The 20,045-nt window shown below is 35.7% G+C and overlaps 2 protein-coding genes across 2 annotated transcripts; one reads left to right on the top strand and one right to left on the bottom strand.

Annotated features, from left to right (window-relative positions):
* The first annotated feature begins 9,993 nt into the window (after positions 1-9,993).
* Positions 9,994-10,760, top strand: LOC124916339 (universal stress protein PHOS32-like). Its single transcript, XM_047457065.1, has 3 exons — positions 9,994-10,235; positions 10,308-10,429; positions 10,506-10,760. Exons 1-3 carry the CDS (start codon positions 10,028-10,030, stop codon positions 10,704-10,706), a joined length of 531 nt encoding a protein of 176 aa, XP_047313021.1. The 5' UTR covers positions 9,994-10,027; the 3' UTR covers positions 10,707-10,760.
* A 5,409-nt stretch (positions 10,761-16,169) lies between these two features.
* Positions 16,170-18,997, bottom strand: LOC124911843 (cilia- and flagella-associated protein 251-like). Its single transcript, XM_047452376.1, has 5 exons — positions 18,206-18,997; positions 17,657-17,815; positions 17,237-17,584; positions 17,106-17,171; positions 16,170-16,355 (listed from the first exon to the last, which is right to left on the bottom strand). The coding sequence occupies exons 1-5, from the start codon at positions 18,995-18,997 to the stop codon at positions 16,170-16,172; spliced, it is 1,551 nt and encodes a 516-aa protein (XP_047308332.1).
* Positions 18,998-20,045: the final 1,048 nt, after the last annotated feature.

Genomic DNA, 20,045 nt, shown 5'->3' with positions numbered 1-20,045 from the left:
GAAATCGCGATGGTGTCATCTAATGCTAAGCAAAAGAAGAAGAAGGTTAGCGCCGCAAGTGCTGTCCCATGGGATTACGCCGCTGAGAAAGCTACCTCGGTCATCTTTGCAACGGTAGGACCCGTGCATGGGAAGTGGTGCCAAAATTTTCTAATGCCCCTAATGCTAATGCTTCATCCTTGTTTCCCCTATCTGAAAAGCTACCCATCCGATCTAATAAAGTTGCCCGTCCTTGGGCGATTCTATCAACGAATAACAACTTGTCGAGAGAGGATGCAAGCGTCAACCTCACCAGGTCCGGCGTTGACTACATGGCTCCTTTCATGAAAGCCATGGATGCTAAAAAACAGAAAGAAGCAGAAAAGGAAGAAGGACAGTTTAGAAGGCTACGGAAAAGCTGCAGCGAAAGAGAAGGACATAAGCAGTACTGATATTCCTCACAAGCATCTTTGAAATCGAGCCTCACTTGTCGCGTGGGAAGATCAAGAGATAGTATTAGAAGCCTACAGAAGAAGAGGAGTCGACATTGGCGAAAACGAACAGCAGAAAAGCACAGAACGTCCGGCATAGCTTCGTCTGCCTTTCTTGTTCACCTAAACCTTCATTCCGTTTCATTTCCCTTCATTTTCCAAATACCTCTCTTTGAAATATACAACAATGTAGTCTGTTGTGAATGACGGTTTTGTATACTGTCATCGGTTGATATGTGATGTCTAAGATGCTATCTTGATCTTGATTTCCATTTCGTTCGTTCTTAATGTTGATTAATACTCGTTGTTAGGGAAATCTCGGTTGATAGAGATTTGATTAGGATTAACTGAGATTTAGTTTAAAGTCTGGATTTCCTTTGTTCATAAGCTTCATTTCTATCTGGCTGTTGAAATCAGGTTGCAGGTTGTTTATAAAACTGTTTAACTGGATTTCAGATTGCTGCCTTTTGGTTTTGTTTACTGGTTAAGCGTGATTGATTAGTGTTATCTAATAGGAATTGGTTTAGATTTAGTATAGAACTGGACTAGGATAGAACATCCTTTCGTTCTCGAATATTTTCTGTTGCCCGTGTTGAAACCACGAAGACTGCGCTCGCTGATAGAGGGAGGGATACAGGATTTATCTTGGTTGTGCTGCAGCAGGTTCTTCCATCGTGTGAGCTTTGGCGCGAATCCAACCTGAGGACAGATCTTGAGAAGTCGGGAGAGTCTTCGTGGTAGGTGTCAGCATGGTCTAGAAGGCGAGAAAGCATCAAGAAATGTTTGTCTGTCCTGTAGATCGGGAAAATCCTCCCGATTTCTTCTTTTCTGGATCAGAATTCATTAAGGTTGAACCAACCAAATACGACAAATTGAAAACGAAACCTGAACGGACTAGCGGGGGAGACTGTCTTCAAGAGGTCTCCGATTTCAGGCGTGGAGGTCACTGGAGATGGCCATCGCCGGAGGGAGAACGGAGGCCCAGCGGGTTCTGCTTTTGTTTTTGTTATGTTTGGTTTCCTCCAACTTCTGTCGAAGTTGCAAAGAGGCCCTTTGGCCTCTTTTATTTTTAAATAAGCCTGAGAACTTTAATTTCGAATTAATTTATTAATTCGAAGTTAAAGTAGTCCCTAATCTCTTCTTGATGTTTTAATTGGACCCTTAAACTTTCTTTTTTCTTTTATCTTAATTTAAACTTTTAAAAAACCAAAAATAAAATAAACCTAAGGTCCTATTTGTTTCCCATATTTCACAAACGACCTAAAAATGAGGATTCGAACATCCAAACCACTTTCAAAATTTCCCCAAAATTCAAAAATGTTATTTTCTTTAAAAATAAAATTTTCTCAGAATTTTTAGGACCCATTTGGAAAAATATCCATCTTTGCTGCGTCATGTCGAGAGTTCTATAACTCTGAAAATTCCAAATTTGATTCCCGTGAGCTTCTAATAATATTTTTGACTCGCATATGAAATTTTTGGGGAATTTTGGGAATTATTTTTGAAAATCACTCGTTTTAACGTGTTGCACTCGGAGTTCTCTTTAACTCTAAAAATTTTTAAATGGGAAACACTTGGAACCTTGAGTTAATTCACTCTCTTCTCTCCTTTAAGCAAAAGAATAAAATTCTAGTCCTCCAATCCAATTGTTATTCTCCTCATCTATCCTCATTTGATCATTCTCGGGAATTCTGATTCTCGTTTTTCTTTTAGAATGTTGCTCTATGTCTTGCAATGCTCTTTCATGTCTTTCAATGCCTTTTAATACTTTTCAATGCCTTATCCTTGTCAAACACCTCATGAATAGGACTATCCCTTTACAAAATTATTAAGATTTTCTCACACAAGTAAAAGAGTTCTGAACTCAGAACGAAAACGTAATAATCTTTCAAACATCATATGGCCAATTACTTAGAAGTAGAGACTGTCTGTAAAGACAGACGTATAGGACATAGCGTCGTAAGCCCTTTCCTAATACGTAACTAAACACTGAACTCTTAAAACGAATCTCTGATTTTTCTTTTCTTTAGTTTCTTTGGAAAGTAAACTAAAATGGCGACTCTCAAGTCAATTAGATCGATACATTCACGAGTGTATCGATTTAAAACCTGTACGGGCCAATTCAATTTGATAAAGGGAGTGTATGCCGATTAAAAAGGGGCATACGTGCCAGAAAAAGGAAGGAAGCGAAAAAAACAAAAATAGAAAAAAAAAAAATAGGGGCATGTATATTATAATGTTAATAAAAAAAATATATTAATTTATTTAAAATATATATTTATTAATTAAATATATAACTAATATTCCTATATTATAGAGTATATTATATTATATAATAATTAAAAAAAATCAGAGTTGGGTATGTCAGGCGGCACAGAGTGCGCTGCCCTCTTTTTACTTTTACATACAACGCATAAAATTAAAAAAAGTAATGACCTGCCCTTTTACACGCTGTCCGATGCAGGCACAGATCATGCGCTACATATGCTCTTACACGTTTGACATTTCTTGAAGACCTTATAATAATTAATAAATAAATCTTTCAAAATAATTAGTTCATAATAATTAAACTTTCTTACAGAAAACTGACGGAGTTTGCTGCCTTGCAGGGCTTGAGACGACGACCTTCGAAGCAACGGGAACGGTCGAAAGCCTTTTTTTAGTTGGTCAACGCTCGTTTAGTCGGTAGAAAACTTTTAATTGCTGCCTTGCAGGGCTTGAGACGACGACCTTCGAAGCAACGGGAACGGTCGAAAGCCTTTTTTTAGTTGGTCAACGCTCGTTTAGTCGGTAGAAAACTTTTTTTTCTTACAGAGGACTGACCGCATGTTCATCGCTTTTTTAGTTAAAAAAACTTATTTTTTTTTATAAAAATTTAATGTTCAACGTCATTGAACTGAATGTTTAGCGCTATTGCATATTCAGCATCTTTTTCAGTTAAAAATATTAGTTTTTTTTTCATATTAAGCGCAATTAAACTCCATGTTTAAGACCTTTTTCAGTTTAAATCTATTGTTTTTTTAAATGTTTTTTCATATTGACGTTCTTTTCAGTTAATTTTTTTTTCATGTTCAGTGCCAATGAACTGTATATTAAGCGTTTTTCGGTTAAAGAACTTAATTTTCTCAATATGAGAGAAAATGAAGAAGCGCGCGATTTGATTTTTTTTTCATTTTATTTTTTGTTTTATTTTATATTTTATTTTCTTTCTTCTATACAATATGGCATAACACGAATGATTCGTGGTCTTACTTTCGTTACAATTTTGTTATCCCTATCATTTCTCATTATAAAATATACCCTATATAAAATTGTACTTCACACCAAAAACTACTAAAAAAAAATCATTTCATCCTATATTATTAATTATATTATTTAATTTATTAATCAAAATATTAAACTACTTTTAATACTTAAAAAAAATAATTATTTAAATCATTTACCTTCCTCCCAACTAAATTTCTGGATAAGATTCTTACTCCTTAACTCAAGTGGAAGTTTGCTGCAAGAGTTTAGGGCATCTGATAGTCCAGTCCAGCCCATACTTATAGCTAATTGACTTAGATTGTGGACTGGATTGAAAGTTGTAATTGGACTTTCATTCTATGATACTCAAATTAGTTTGAAAACAAGCTTTCTTGGGCCCATAAACAAACATATCCATATCTTTCAAATTCCAGTTTTGACTTTTTTTATCTATTTATTACTAACTTCACTTTCATGCACAACTTTATGATATTTGATTTAAGTTAGACTTATAAGATAAAACTGTATTAATTAAAAATATTTTTAATTTTATCTTCAATAAATAGAAGTTGGTTTATAATTAAAAACAGTTTTGTAAAGTGACAACACAGTATACAAGTAAGTCTTGTTCACCTTGGGATAGATATTTTAATTAGATTAAGAATGACCAATTCAAAATTTAGATAATGTTGGATGAGACATCAATCTACATGAGTGGAGTGGAAATAATAATGTTGGATGAGACATCACTCTCAATTATTTAGTCTAGGATTGGTAATTTGGTTGGTAATAAATTAGGTCTTTTTCAATCAAGTCAGATTTCAGAGTGAATTAGCCTCTTTTTCTATGATTGTTCTAAATTATGAGCATAATTCAAACAATAAAAAAAAAAAAGTTAACACATTGGATATTTTTTATTTCTTAATTAGAATCGAACACTAGACAAAATTATTGATATTTGAACTATCCTAATAAGTTATGCCAAATCAATACCTTATTACTTATTATGATGTTTTTTTTATTTGTATCAAGAAAGTCAGTAAAATTTGTCGGGAAGTTAATCGTTATTCTCGAAAATTTACAAGTTCGATAACTTATTAAATATTTTTTATTTATTTGTTATTTTCATGTTATGTTTTGTCGTTGTGATTAAACAATTTTTTTCATTTTTAATATACATGAATCTTTTTATTAAAAAAATACATTTAAATTATTTTTATAATATTTTCTTAAACATAAGATTATAATTGAATTATAAATTTATTAATTTTTTTAAATATAAAAAAATTAAAGTTATATTTAAAATGTATAATTTATAATATAGTTTGATGTCACATCAAATGAAGCCAATATTATTGATTAAGGAATCAAAATATTTTTTTTTAAATGTTGATTTAATATCTTGGCACACTAATAAACAAAAGTCATTAGTTAGTAGGACCGGATAATATCTGATTTGTATTATTATGAAAATTTAATTTAATTTTGTTTTAAAATTAAAATTATATATTTATTTTTTCTAAAAGATCAAAGAAATATCTTCTTGGGTCAGTCTCAATATTTATTAATGTACATTATTGGAGGGACTAAAATTAGCTAGGTGAAAGTGATTCACAGCATTTTCCATATAAGTCCGTTTGATGAATCGTATAGAATTAGAGAAAGTTATGAAAAATATCTTTAGCATTAGCCTATTCCTTAATTTAAAATGATTACTTTTTTCTTTTTATAATTAAAATAGTCAATTCAATAAATGGAAACTAAAGAAAAAGTTCAAAAAGAAACAAAAAGTATAAAATGATAATTTTCCATATAAAACAATTAATTGTACGGATTCAATGGATCTTTTGTTACAAGCTCGATGAAGACCTAAAGTGATCTATTTTTTATTTTCATTATCTTACCTATAAGTTTAATGTTATAACTTCTGTATTTGATGTATTTGTAGAGATGACAAACATAAGTAACAAATAAAATCAGATTTTTAATTAAATTTATTATTTTTTTAAATATAATAGTGCATAGCAAAATAGTTTAGGACCGAAAAATAATTTTTTTATTTAGTTATGTGTTTAAATTTCACAAACAAATTATTTTTTTTTAAATTAAAATGAGGGAAACTAATTTTATAAATTATTTTTTAAAATTAAAATGAGGGGAACTAATTTTATTTTATGTTTTTCTACGTGGCTGCTCAATTCTTGGGGTCGAGCATTGCTTACTGATTCACGGTGGGTATCCATTACTTATTTATTTAGTAGATATTCAAAAAATAATAACTTTGTTGTTACCATGTTTAAGAAAAATTGAAAATAAAAATAAATAAATAAATAAAATAGTAAAAATTGAAGATAAAAAATGAAAAAAAAAATAATATATTGTTTTTAAAAACCTGAGAGATAAACAATAATGAATTTTGATAGAGAAATAAATTGGAATAGAACGGAATAAAATAAATGGTATATATTTATGCGTTGTTTGTCCTGATTTGACATTGAAATGTCAGATTAAGACTTAATAAAAAAAAAAATTATTTTTAATATTAATATAATTAGGTATTGAGTTTAGGTTTGGTATACTCCTAATTCATCTAATTGATTACCTATTCTTTCATGTTCGACTCCGAATTCTATTTAAAATACATAGAACTAACTCAATTATTGGTATCTACTAATATACATGTATCAATGATATTCCTAATTAACAAGGATATATTGTTTACAAAAACTTTTCAATGTTTTAATATATAGTAAAATCTTGATAAATGAATACTTTGATAAAAAAAATATTCATTTGATGAGATTATTTATTTGTCGATTAATAAATATAATATTTATTTATCGATAAATGAATAATAATTTATTTAGATGATATTATTAATTTTTATTGTAATTATACCGTTTTGTATATGTTAAGTTCAAATGTTCTGAATTTATTGAAATTAAGAGTAGTTATAACTTTTATACAAATTTAATTATATTCTTATTTTTAGAATTCTATATTAATTGTATGTTTGGAATAGATAAAATGCATAGTACCATATATTGAGACTATTATATTATATATAGGCATGATAATTAGAGTTAAATGTTTATTAAATACTCGGTACACATACAAACTATCATTTTAAATTCTCACTGTATCTTCGTAACACAATATCATTTTAAATTCTCACTGTATCTTCGTAACACAATCAGTATTTTGTGTTCGTACTATAATGACTTCCAACGGCCGACAAAACCAATAACAAAAATTACTTTAATAGATCAGTTAAGGAGAGACAACCAATTCCCAAATTGATTTGGTTTTCGTTAAATTTTTAAACTAACTTAATTTGTTCCATTATTCCTAAACTAACCTGGTTCAAACTCAGTTTTTTTTAATATATTTATTACATTTAAATTTATTCATATATATATATATATATATATTTAAATTATTATTTTTATTAAAATATTTAAATTATTATTTTTATAAATTTTATTATTTATATTTTGATATATATATTTAAATTATTGTTTTTTTTAATAAATTTTATTATTTATATTCTGATATATATAATTTTTATAAATTTGATTTTATATATATATATATATATAAATTTAATTATTTATATTTTGATATATATTTTAAATTATTATTTATATTTTAATATATATATATATATACATTTCAATTATTATTTATATAATATAATAAATATTTATTTTATCATTCTTATAAATAATTAATAAATACTAATAAATTTAAACTAGCTTAACCATAACAATATAATAATTTAATAATTCATAAAAAAATTACAATAATCCTTGTTCAAATTATTGACGATTTTACTTGGGTACATCTCGTATGACATTTTTGACCACACCTCTCACAAATTTTTTTTTATTTTTGTGAGTTATCCATCTCAATTCGAATACGCTAGGCTTGACCTCGTTGAATTTTCTTCTTTCTTAAATTTTTTGAGCATCTTTGAAATTATTAACACTAAATTTTATGTTAGATTTGTTCGTTTATTTACATTTGTGCCTTATATTCTTATTATTGTTTCTCAAATACTTAATCTCGTTATGTTTCGATTTGGTTTGGTAACACTTTGAAGTATCGTGTTTTTGTAATGTTTTTATCATTATATTTAAACGAATCTCATTTATATAATATTGGATGAAACATTTATATAAAATAATAATTGAAATGTAAATTAATATATTAAAATATAAATAATCAAATTTATAAAAATAATAATTTAAAAAAATATAAATAAATAAATTTATAAAAATAATAATTTAAATATATATATATATATATCAAAATATAAATAATCAAATTTTAAAAAATTATAATTTAAAATTTTAATAAAAATGATAATTTAAATATATATATTTAATAATAAATTTAAATATAAATAAATTAATTAATTTAAAAAAAATGAGTTTAAATAGTAAATTAGGTTAATTTGAAAATGAATGAACAAAATATGTAAATATGTAAATATGTTAGTTTGAGAATTGATTTTAGGAATTGGTTCAAATAAGAAGGAGCATCCAATTATTAGCTAAAAAGATATGCAAACATGGTGAAAAGAAAATTTTGATTTGGTTACTATTAATGCATTTGAAAATTAGTCACTATAATATATAAATATATATTATTTAAAATATAGTGATTATTCATTTATATTTATATTTATATATAGTCTATAAAGACTTCATTTGTGTTTATTCGTTAATGTATTAAGCGGGATTATTCATTAAATGAGATTATTTATCGAGATTCTATCTTTATCTCTTATATCTTATATCTTTATCTTTGGTTTGAAAGAAAGAAAAATGTTTGTTAGACGATTCTAATAAAGATTTATAAGAGTTGAGTGTTTTTTTTAAACAAAAAAAAAAAATCATTTAGTTTAAAGAGGATATTCTCTAAATCAAATGACAAAAAAAATGTGAAAAATTATATACAAAACAAGAGCACTACCCAAATATAAAATCAAAATTCATAGCCATCAAAGGAGATTCAACTTCCAAACAAATTATTGTAATTGGAATCCAATCAAGGTTTTTAGTCTTATGTCATACAATAAAATAAATCAATGGGCGGCTCAATTTAATTTATTCTAATTAATAAATGATTAATTCTTAATAATTTAAATTAGTTATTATATATAAAAATATATGTATAAAATAATTTCAAATTTCTATTTATAAAATTTAAATAATATAATTAATTTATAAAGTTTAAAATTTTAATAAAAAATCTAATATTTATATAAATTCAATAAAAAAAATATCTACTAGAATACTTTTTCCAATTTATTTATATAAAGGACAATATTATCTTCCCTGGACATTACACGTGCACAACTTCACCATGACTATATCAAATGATTTTTTTTATTTATTTTGAGAAAAAAATATATTTTAATTTCATAAAAGTTAATTAGTACTTGTTTGAATTTCAAAACTTTAGATAGAGAATTCTAACTAGCTTAGTATTAAAATGGGTTCCAAATAATGCCAACTGTTCCAATTTTTTTTTTATAAAAAGTTAATCTCATTTACTAAAAAAAATTACATATAAAAATTTAATTTATAAATAATAAAAAATAATATCTATAAGATCAAAAACGACTAAATTTCAAATATCAAATAATATGACAAATTTATAAAAATTAAAATTCAACCTATATAGAAAAATTAAAAATTTTAATTTAATTTTTTTAGTGCGATTTTAAATACATTTTTTTAAGTTTCAAATAATGATGAGTAAAAAAGTAAAGCAAACTTAATAAATAAATCGCTACTAAATATTGTAAATGACAATGCAAATTATTCTTAATTTCACTTAAAAAAATTCTATCAATTTGACAATAATTAACAGAAAAGAGCTAACTTCGTCAGTGAACTTTAATTTTTTTATTTTTTCTATGAATGAGATTGACAAATATTCGAAAAATGAACACTAAAACAATTGATAGATATAAACAATAAACGATTCATCAAAAATTAAGAGAACTATTCAAGTTATAAAAATTCGGAACGACAAATTCAATTCGACTAAACAATATGTGATACCGAAAAAAAATAGAACAGCACTTCAAATATGTCTTGTTAGAAAGAAAAAAAATTATATACCCCCAAATAATAAATATTTCTACTATTTGGTTTAAAAAAAATGTTTTTCATGTATATTATTAACTTTTACTCCTGGTAGATTTAATTTTAGAAGAGTGGTGGTAGCTGCCTATAAATAGAAACAGCTAATTAGAAAGCTTTCCCAACTCAAAACCTATAATTAATTATAAGTTCGCCATGGAAGAAGAAAAGATGATCCAGTCCGCCGGCGCCGGAGAAGGAAGGAAGATAGTGGTGGCGGTGGACGAGAGTGAAGAAAGCATGCAAGCTCTTTCATGGTGCTTCACAAATCTCGTCTCTGAAAACAGTACAAACACACCCACAACTGTTTATCTCCTTTATGTTAAACCCCCTGTTCCTCTCTATTCCTCCATTGATGCCGCCGGTAAGCATTCTCCATCTCTCTTCTTCTACAGATGATCAAATCAGATCTGATGTAATCATATACATACAACAGGGTATTTATTCTCTGGAGATATAGTGGGGAAGATGGAAAATTACAGCAAAGAATTGGCTCATTCTGTTATGAACAGAGCAGAGTCTGTCTATGGAAACTTCAACATCGCTGCAGCCAATAATGTATGTTTCTATTGAATTGAAATAATGGGTTAGATTGGAAATTGAAATTGGGTTAATTATAATTTGGGTTTGATAGATAAAATTGGAGAAGAAGGTTGGAATGGGTGATGCGAAGGAGATGATATGTTTTGCTGTTGAGAAATTGGAAGCGGATGTGTTGGTGATGGGAAGCCATGATTATGGATTCTTCAAAAGGGCTTTGCTTGGAAGTGTTAGTGATTATTGTGCTAAACATGTTAAGTGTCCTGTCGTCGTTGTCAAGCGTCCAAACCATTAACTTTCTGTTGTAATAAAATAGCTTCAATATATATTAATGATTCCAATTGGGTCTCATCGTATTATAAATTAAGGAAGAAGATCAAGAAATTATAGAAAAAGCTTTTTTTTATGAGAATACTTGGTTTTGGAGTGTGAGTGCTCAAACCCAAGATTAGGTTGTCTCGGGTTTAGGTGGTTAACGGGTTGATCGATATTAATCCGATCTTTCTCATACCTTATCAAAGAACTATCCAATTAGTAATTGATTGCATATTCCAATTATTTGACTTAACTTGATTTAACCCAATATTATATCTATTTCAAATTAAAATGACATCATCATAAAGAATAATAATAAAATTAAATCAAATATTTGTTTGAAAAATTTCTAAAAAAAAGAAAACAAGTGATTAGGTAGGAAAAGACAAACACAAAATTCTAAACAAAAAAAATAATTGTAAACTCTACCTTGGGTATTTTAGATTAACTAAATTTTGACATATTTATTAGGGTCGACCTAACTTCAACCTGAGCACAAAAATACATGTATGATATTTTTATGTTCAATTCGGGTCGTGTTTTCTAGTCGGATCATAAATTAACAGCTCTATACAGGGGGAAATTTGATAATATGACCCTAAAAACCAAGCTATTTTGAAATATAACCTCCATAATAATTCTTTTGTTTTTTAACCTTTTTTTATAAATTTTTCCAATTTTACCCCTCAATAACCTTTTCATTTTTTACTTTTTTTTTTCTTTTTCTTTTCTTTTCCTTTCCCTCTCTCCTCTCATTCACTCCCCTCCCCGTTGGTCCCCCACCACCCCCCATCCCCACATGTCCCCCATTTCCCAAACATTCCCGATTCCCCCCAATCACCTTTCTTCTTCCTTTCCACATGTCCCCCATTTCCCAAACATTCCCGATTCCCCCCAATCACCTTTCTTCTTCCTTTCCACCGCGACCCCACCACCCTCCTTTCCCCCAACTGCCAGCCACCGTAGTCCGAGGGAGACCAACTGCCGCCACGCCAACGACACAACTCTACGACGCCTGAGACCCAACTAAGACCCCGCGACGAGACCATCTAAATGGGTACGTTCATTTCTATCAATCTCATTTCATTCACGTTATGGTTGAATGGATGTCAATGTTATGGTTGAAATGCTGGGAAATGCTATGTAAACGAAATGCTGTCAAAATCGGTCCACGCCCCACGCCCAACCCCCACGCCCCACGCATAATCTCCCACCTCCACATCCCATGCCCACGCCCCACGCCCAACACCCACGCCCCACGCCCAACTCCCACGCCCCACGCCCAAGCCCCACGCCCCACGCCCAACCCCCACGCCCCACGCCCAAGACCCACGCCCAAGCCCCAACCCCAACCCCCACGCCCAACCCCCACGCCCAACCCCCACGCCCCACGCCCAAGTCTCACGCCCCTCGCCCCACCCCCACGCCCCACGCCCAAGTCTCACGCCCCTCGCCTAAGACCCACGCCCAACCACCACGCCCAACCCTCACGCCCCACGCCCACGCCCCAGGCCCCACGCTCAACCCCCACCCCCCCCCCCCACGACCCACGCCCCCCCCACGCCCCACGCCCAAGCCCAACAATCCATTTATGGTAGGTTTTCTTTTCTACACTAACATTTAAATTTCTATCAATTGCAGATTCCAATTTATATGTTAGCTGTTTTGTCCTATATGATGGTGAGTGGCTGAAAGATGATGAAGGTGTTAGTTCTTTTGAAGCAAATTCTTTAGTAGGTGTGAATCTATCCCGAAATACTACATATGAAGAATTAACTGAAATCGTCTATGATGCTATTCGTGTGGACAAAGTGAGATATGATTTAGTGTTGAAAGTGAAGTATAATTGTCTTTTTAAAAGAGCTCCTCCTGCTGTTATCCGATGTGATAAAGATGTGATGTTCTATGTGCAACATATTTCGACTTCACACCAAGAGCAAAACACTCCTCTTTGTGTATCTTTACTAGAGAAGTCACAACCTTCACACCCAACGGATGAAATCCAAAGAGAGGAGGTTTCTGAATTTGAGCATGAAGATCCACTCCCCCAAAATGACATACACAATGCAGTAAATGAAGAACAACAAGTCCCATTTCTTCATCCGAGTGAATTGGTTGCTAGTACCCCCCCTTTTGAATCCAGGCCAGCCACTTCCCCTATGAGGAAAACATCCATCAATGTTGAGGAACCAATCCCGGTTGAAACACATGCTCAATTAACCCTTGAAAACGGATTGGAAGTGGGTACATTTTATGAGAACAAAAAAGAACTTCAATTGAGGGTGCATAGATATGCGATGGCTAATCATTTTGAATTCAAAATCGAAAAGTCAACAAAAGTTCTTTGGTTTGTGAAATGTGTGAATGAGAATTGCAAGTGGAGGTTGCGTGCCATGAAAGGGAAATTTTAAGAGATGTTTGAGATTCGAAAATTACTAAATGTACACACATGCTCAATTTTGACGAGGCAAGAGAATGTGAGGCAAGCACCATCATGGGTAATTGCGGAGTGCATCAAACGTAAGTATATGGACCATCACCATGACCACATGCCTAAGAAAATAATGGAAGACATGCAGACAAATTATGGGTTTAAGCTGAAATATAATAAGGCTTGGAGGTCTAGGGAACAAGCATTAATGGTAGTGCGAGGAACAGTGGAGGAATCATATGGAAAATTGCCATCATACCTGTTCATGTTGGCGAAGAATAACCCAGGTACCATAACTGACATTCAGACGGATGAGCATGGCCGTTTCAGATATATGTTCATGTCTCTAGGCTGCTCAATCAGAGGTTTCAAGTATTGTCGTCCAGTATTGTCCGTCGATGCCAGTTTTCTTAAACACAAGATTGGAGGTCAATTATTGATTGCGATTGCATTGGATGCGAATGAACAACTATTTCCCCTTGCTTTTGGCGTTGTTGATTCGGAGAATAATAACTCTTGGACATATTTCATGCAACAATTAAGAGTGGCAATTGGATTAGTCCCGGATCTCGTCTTCGTATCTGATAGACACCCAAGTATTGTCAATGCTTTGTCCGCTGTTTTTCCAGAAGCACATCACGCGGCATGCACATACCACATCAAAATAAATATTATGGCCAAATTCAAAACCGATAACTGCCACGATGAGTTTGATATGGCTTCACGCGCATATACAGTGCCAAAGTTTCAACTCCATTTTGACAAGATCAAGACCAAGGACCCTCGTATTGTTGTCTATCTGGAAGAGATAGGAGTGGAGAGATGGAGTCGTGCATTTTTTCCTGGTTTTCGATACAATCAAATGACAAGCAATTACGCTGAGAGCTTTAATAGTCAGTGCAGAAATGCTAGGAAATATCTCATATCAACATTGGCTGAGTATTTACGAATCACACTACAAGAATGGTTTCATGATAGAAGAGAAAAAGCTTCTAACCACACAGAACATTTATCTCAATATTATGAAAAGTACTTACGTGAACAAGCCGAGAAGGCCAGATTCTACACCGTTAATCCGCTTAACAGATTCGAGTTTCATGTGAATGACGGTCAACATGATTTTCAAGTTGATCTCCAAACTCGAACTTGTACTTGTAGGGTATTTGATCTATCTTGTCTTCCTTGTAAACATGCCCTTGCTGCTGCCCGTTCTCGGAAAACTATTCCATATGAGTACTGCTCAAGGTTAGAGAATTATTGCATTGTTTAATTCTAAGATTGAATTTATATAACTTAAATGTTTTTTTTTCAGGTTTTTCACAACTGAAGCGTGGTGTATGGCATATGTAGATACATGTTATCCAGTTTGCGATGAAGGTTCTTGGGATATTCCAGAAAATATCAAGGAACGAGTTTGTCTAAAACCCCCCATCAAGGTTAAGAAGGGTAGGCCAACAACAAAGCGTAGGCCATCACAAGGTGAGCCTCGTGAGGAACAGAGACGGTGCAACTCATGTGGCGGTCGAGGCCATAACAGGGCAATATGCAAAGCAGTGATGCCTGCACCATCTACTTCAAGACAACAAGTGTCACAACCTTCACAACCTTCATAACCGTCACAATTGGCACAACCTTCACAATCTTCATCTTTGCCACATTCTCTAGACAATATTTCTTTTAGTTAAATTGTATCTTTTTGTTAAATTGTAAGTTTTTGCACCAACTGAATTAGTGACTATTCCATATGATGTTTTATATATATATATAGGTGGTAGTTTTGTCCAGGTGGTATATGTGCAGGTGCCTTTTTTTCTGTTGTAATAGATCTGATGTGCAGGTGCCCAAATGCAATAAGTGGGGCGTGGGCATTTGGGTGTGGGGCGTGGGCCTTTGGGCGTGGGCCATGGGCGTGGGGCGTGGGCCTTTGGGCGTGGGGCGTGGGGTGTGGGCCTTTGGGCGTGGGGCCTAGGTCTTTGGGCGTGGGGCTTGGGCCTTTGGGTGTGGGGTGTGGGCGTGGGGTGTGGGCGTAGGGCGTGGGGGTAGGGCGTGGGGTGTGGGCGTGAAGCGTGGGGAGTGGGCGTGGGCGTGGGGGTTGGGCGTGGGGGTTGGGCGTGGGGCGTGGGGGTTGGGCGTGGGTAGTGGGCGTGGGGAGTGGGTAGTGGGCGTTGGGCGTGGGGCGTGGGGGTTGGGCGTGGGGTTGGGGCTTGGGCGTGGGGCTTGGGCGTGGGGGTTGGGCGTGGGGCGTGGGGGTTGGGCGTGGGGCGTGGGGGTTGGGCGTGGGGCGTGGGGGTTGGGCGTGGGGCGTGGGGGTTGGGCGTGGGGCGTGGGGGTTGGGCGTGGGGCGTGGGGGTTGGGCGTGGGGCGTGGGGGTTGGGCGTGGGGCGTGGGGGTTGGGCGTGGGGCATGGGGCTTGGGCGTTGGAGCTTTACATATTATTTACTTGAATTAATTTAAGGTTTTGTTATACATATTACTGGAAAATCTCATTCATTTGAATCTAACAAAGACAACAATAATTAACTAATTTTAAAATGAAATTTGAAGCAAACAAAATAACTATTTATATTGAATTTAGATCAAGGGTCTACAATTTGATGGAATAACCTTACTGCCCATTTGTTTCTCCAAAATTCATATTTTCAGTGACCACATTTGATATATCCAATGAGGCAGTAAGGTATTCCAAATGCATAATAGTAAAACCCCACAGTCCCCACTTTTGGTTGTCTTTGGGACTATTGGGTGTGGTATTATGGAATATGGCATCGCATCCAATTTGATCTGTGGAAACCTTTGTTTATCGCTCGTGCTGAACACCTGTTCAAGCAAGTACGGCACCATTACACACATTGGTTTCAAGAATTTGTCATATTCATCCTTTGGGAACATATTCTGTTCGCAGTCATATACATATATGCACCAATCTTGTAGATGAATCTTGCACAGGACTCAGTGCTTCTGCTTTATGTTCAAGGGTACATATATCATATCAACAATATTCCAAGGATTACTTCATTCACCAACTACGTATTCCATGAGATCGTCGAATTCGTAGCCTGCAGGATTCGGGGTAAACACATCATAGCGATTATTCATCTTCTGAGATAAATTGGAGTCAACAATTGAGAAATTTCTTGGATATGTCTTAGGGAACTCCTCAACCCTTCGTTTCAGTAGATGACAGATTTCATCTATCTCCTGCGAAAAAAATTATAGATTAAGCAAAATTATTAGGTGTAGAACAAAAGGTGGGGCTTGGGCGTGGGGGTTGGGGTTGGGCGTGGGTAGTGGGCGTGGGGCGTGGGTTGGGCGTGGGGGTTGGGCGTGGGTAGTGGGCGTGGGGCGTGGGGGTTGGGGCTTGGGCGTGGGGCGTGGGTCTTGTGCGTGGGTCTTGGGCGTGGGGCGTGGGGGTTGGACGTGGGGGTTGGGCGTTGGGCGTGGGGCGTGGGGGTTGGGTGTGGGGGTTGGGCGTTGGGCGTTGGGCGTTGGGCGTGGGGGTAGGGCGTTGGGCGTGGGGGTTGGGCGTGGGGCGTGGGACTTAGGCGTGGGGCGTGGGTAATGGGCGTGGGGTTTAAAAAAATAGAGAACAGAAATACTTACCGTATTGTGTAACCATTGTTGAGGCTTGAGCAATCTGTTGAATAAAGAACGACCTGCAGAGCAAGTCGTCAACTCCTTGAAATCCTTTGCATCACTCTTTAACCATTTCTTCAACTCTTTCATCTTTTCCTCGTCAATTCGTAACAAAGGATTAACTTTAACCGGATCATTTAGTTTAAACTCTTTCCCACCAGGGTCGGTGTATTCCCCCAATTATTTCGACTTCTTCTTTCTCCGAAAACCTTTACCAACAAATTGTGATGGAGTCAATTGTTTCACCTCATTCTCCTTCTCCTTCTGCTTATTCTTCTCCTTCTTCTTCTTCTCCTCCTCAGTCTCCACAATCACCTCCTTCACAATCTCTTTTTCCACCTCCTCTTTCTTCTCCTTTGGAACATGGGGCAAATCTTCTTCCTGCACAATCAAAAAATTAGATTAATATACATTGTGGAATTGGAATGTAGGGCGTGGTGCAATACCTTGTCATTCTTCTCAGCTTCCTTCTCCACCTCCTTCTCCTTCTCCTTCTCCACCTCCACCTCCTTCTCCTTGTCCTTGTTCTCCTCCACCTCCTTATTCTCCTCCACCTCCTTATTCTTCTCTACCTCCTTATTCTCCCCCTCCTCCTTGTTCTCCTCCACCTCTTTATTCCCCTCTACCTCCACCTCCTCCTCCTTATTCTCCTCTACCTCCTTATTCTCCCCCTCCTCCTTATTCTCCTCCACCTCCTTATTCTCCTTGTTCTCATGCACATCATCATTCTTCTCCTCTGGGTCATCAAAAACCAATTTGCGAGAGGTTTTTGGCGTGGGGGGCGAATCATCATTCTACACAATGAAAAAATCAGATTAATATATATACATTGTGGAACGTGGGGATTCGCACGTTCTATACCATACCTTGTCATTCTCCTCAGTCTTCTCGTCATTCTCGTCATTCTCCTCAGTCTCCTCGTCCTCCTCCTCAGTCTCCTCGTCCTCCTCCTCAGTCTCCTCGTCCTTCTCCAAAGTCTCCTCCTCCTCAGTCTCCTCATACTCGTCCTCCTCCTCCTCATCGTTCTGCAAAATCAAAAATGAAATGAGATTAATATACATTTTGAGGTCTTGGGCGTGAGGTGTGGGGGTTGGGCGTGGGGCGTGGGGATTGGGCGTGGGGTTGGGGGTTGGGCGTGGGGCGTGGGGGTTGGGCGTGGGGGTTAGGCGTTGGGCGTGGGGGTTAGGCGTGGGGAGTGGGGGTTGGGCGTGGGGGCTTGGGCGTTGGGCGTGGGGGTTGTGCGTTGGGCGTGGGGGTTGGGCGTGGGGTTGGGAGTGGGGGTTAAGCGTTGGGCGTGGGGGTTGGGCGTGGGGGCTTGGGCGTTGGGAGTGGGGGTTGGGCGTTGGGCGTAGGGATTAGGCGTGGGGCGTGGGTAGTGGGCGTGGGGCGTGAGACTTAGGCGTGTGGGTGTGTACCTTTTTCGATTTCCTCTTCTCAGCCTTCCTCTTCCTGGCCAACTTCTCAGCATTCCTCTTCTTGGCCAACTCATCATCAATCTTCTTCTTTGACAAAATTGCCACCCTCTCTCGCCTCTCCTTCCTCTCATTCCTCTTTCTTGTAATCTCATCATCATCCTCAGTCTTCTTCATCTTATCGTCATTCTTCCTCTTAGAGTTCATCAACTCATCATTCTTCCTCTTCGTCCTATTCTCATTATCAACATCATCATTCTTCCTCTTCGTTCTATTCTCAACAAGTGTAAGATTATTATTCTTCCTCTTTGTCGTCCTCTTCTCAGTATCAATTGCAGCAGTACCTGCCTCTTCTTTTTCTTCTCCTCCACCATTCTTTTGTTCATTTCTTTGCCCCAATAATGTGATTATAAGTTGTTGATTGTCCTTCATGAGCTTGATTTCACTTTTAATCTCATTCACATCCTTTTTAATCTCATTCACAACATTTGTCAGCACATCAAGTTTGGCAGTTAAGTCTTGAGACACTCGATTTGGTGCACAAGATGTAGACACAGTTGGAATAGGAGTCGTCGCAGAAGGGATTGAATGAGAGGAGCTTTCTTGGCTAGTTTCACCACTAACTTCAGGGACCTTGGGACTAATATGTCTACTCTTCTTGGTCGGCGGTTTGGGAGTCCTTTCATGTTTTTCTTCTTCTTCAAAAACCTCAATCTTTCTCTTCCTCGTATCACATCCAAAGAATTCATCATAAATGTTGTTTGTCATATCTTCAAAGTCGTCCCTAGAGTACATCTGTTTCTCCTCCGCAGACTCATGAATTCTTCTTCGAACAGTGCACTCCTAGATGGCTGTAGATACCTCAGGTCCGGTATAACTCCTAAAAGATTTATAGAGCACTATCATTGGGCTTGTAAGATCATCTTCCGGTGTCTTTTCAGCAAAATTGGGGACGAATGTATCGATAAGCTCATAGGTCCACACTTGGAATGCTAGTGCGAACCCATGTATAGTATAAGCGACATCACATATGCCTTTCTTGTTCCAGTTTTTCTTCTTCGAGAGATATAATCCACAGAGGTATTTGATATCTTTGTCAATACCCTGCAGGGTAGCTCTGAAGGACACCTTTCCCCATGGAAATTAGAGGAACATCTCCATGTCTTCCACCATGTGAAAGATTCTTAAACTTATCTTCCTCCTGTTATCAGATGCGAACAGAAACTGGTAAATGAGAAATATGAGCCCCATCTTCCATGAATCCTCCTTATCAGAGCATCCGACGAAAAGGTCTTCAAGCTCTTTCAGTCTGACATCCTTTTTACCCTTAAAATATTTGAGGACAATGGGTGGACATTCTTCAACCTCCTCCACCAACGGAAATCTGCCAAAGTTGAGGCCTGACACCAATGCATAATCCTTCATGCCCCGACAGACCTCCTTACCTTTGACCAAAAACCTTATCTGCTTCGAATTTGAACTGACTTTTCTGATAAGCATCTGATGGAGTATGGTTCCTGAAAATAATAATGTCGGGGCTTGGAATATAGACTTGAATTGGGTCTGCAAAGCCCTATCCAAAAGATAATGGTGAGTAAACCTCTCCTTTATCTTTGCCAAGCTAGGACCGGTGGATTTCCATAAAACACGGCCATTAAAATCATTGAGAATGGTTTCCTTTGGTGCCATCTGCAAAAACAGTCATTAAAATCATATACACAATGTTTGGTTGATCAAAAACAATAAAATCATATTAATAATTGAAGCCCCACGCCCCACGCTCAAGCCCCACGCCCAACGCTCATCCTCCACGCCCAACACCCAACCCCCACGCCCAACGCCC

Source organism: Impatiens glandulifera, chromosome 1 (genome assembly GCF_907164915.1).
Source record: "Impatiens glandulifera chromosome 1, dImpGla2.1, whole genome shotgun sequence".
In the NCBI taxonomy this organism is placed as follows: Eukaryota; Viridiplantae; Streptophyta; class Magnoliopsida; order Ericales; family Balsaminaceae; genus Impatiens; species Impatiens glandulifera.
Note: the sequence above shows the minus strand (reverse complement) of the source record. Positions and strands in the feature narration are given on the sequence as shown.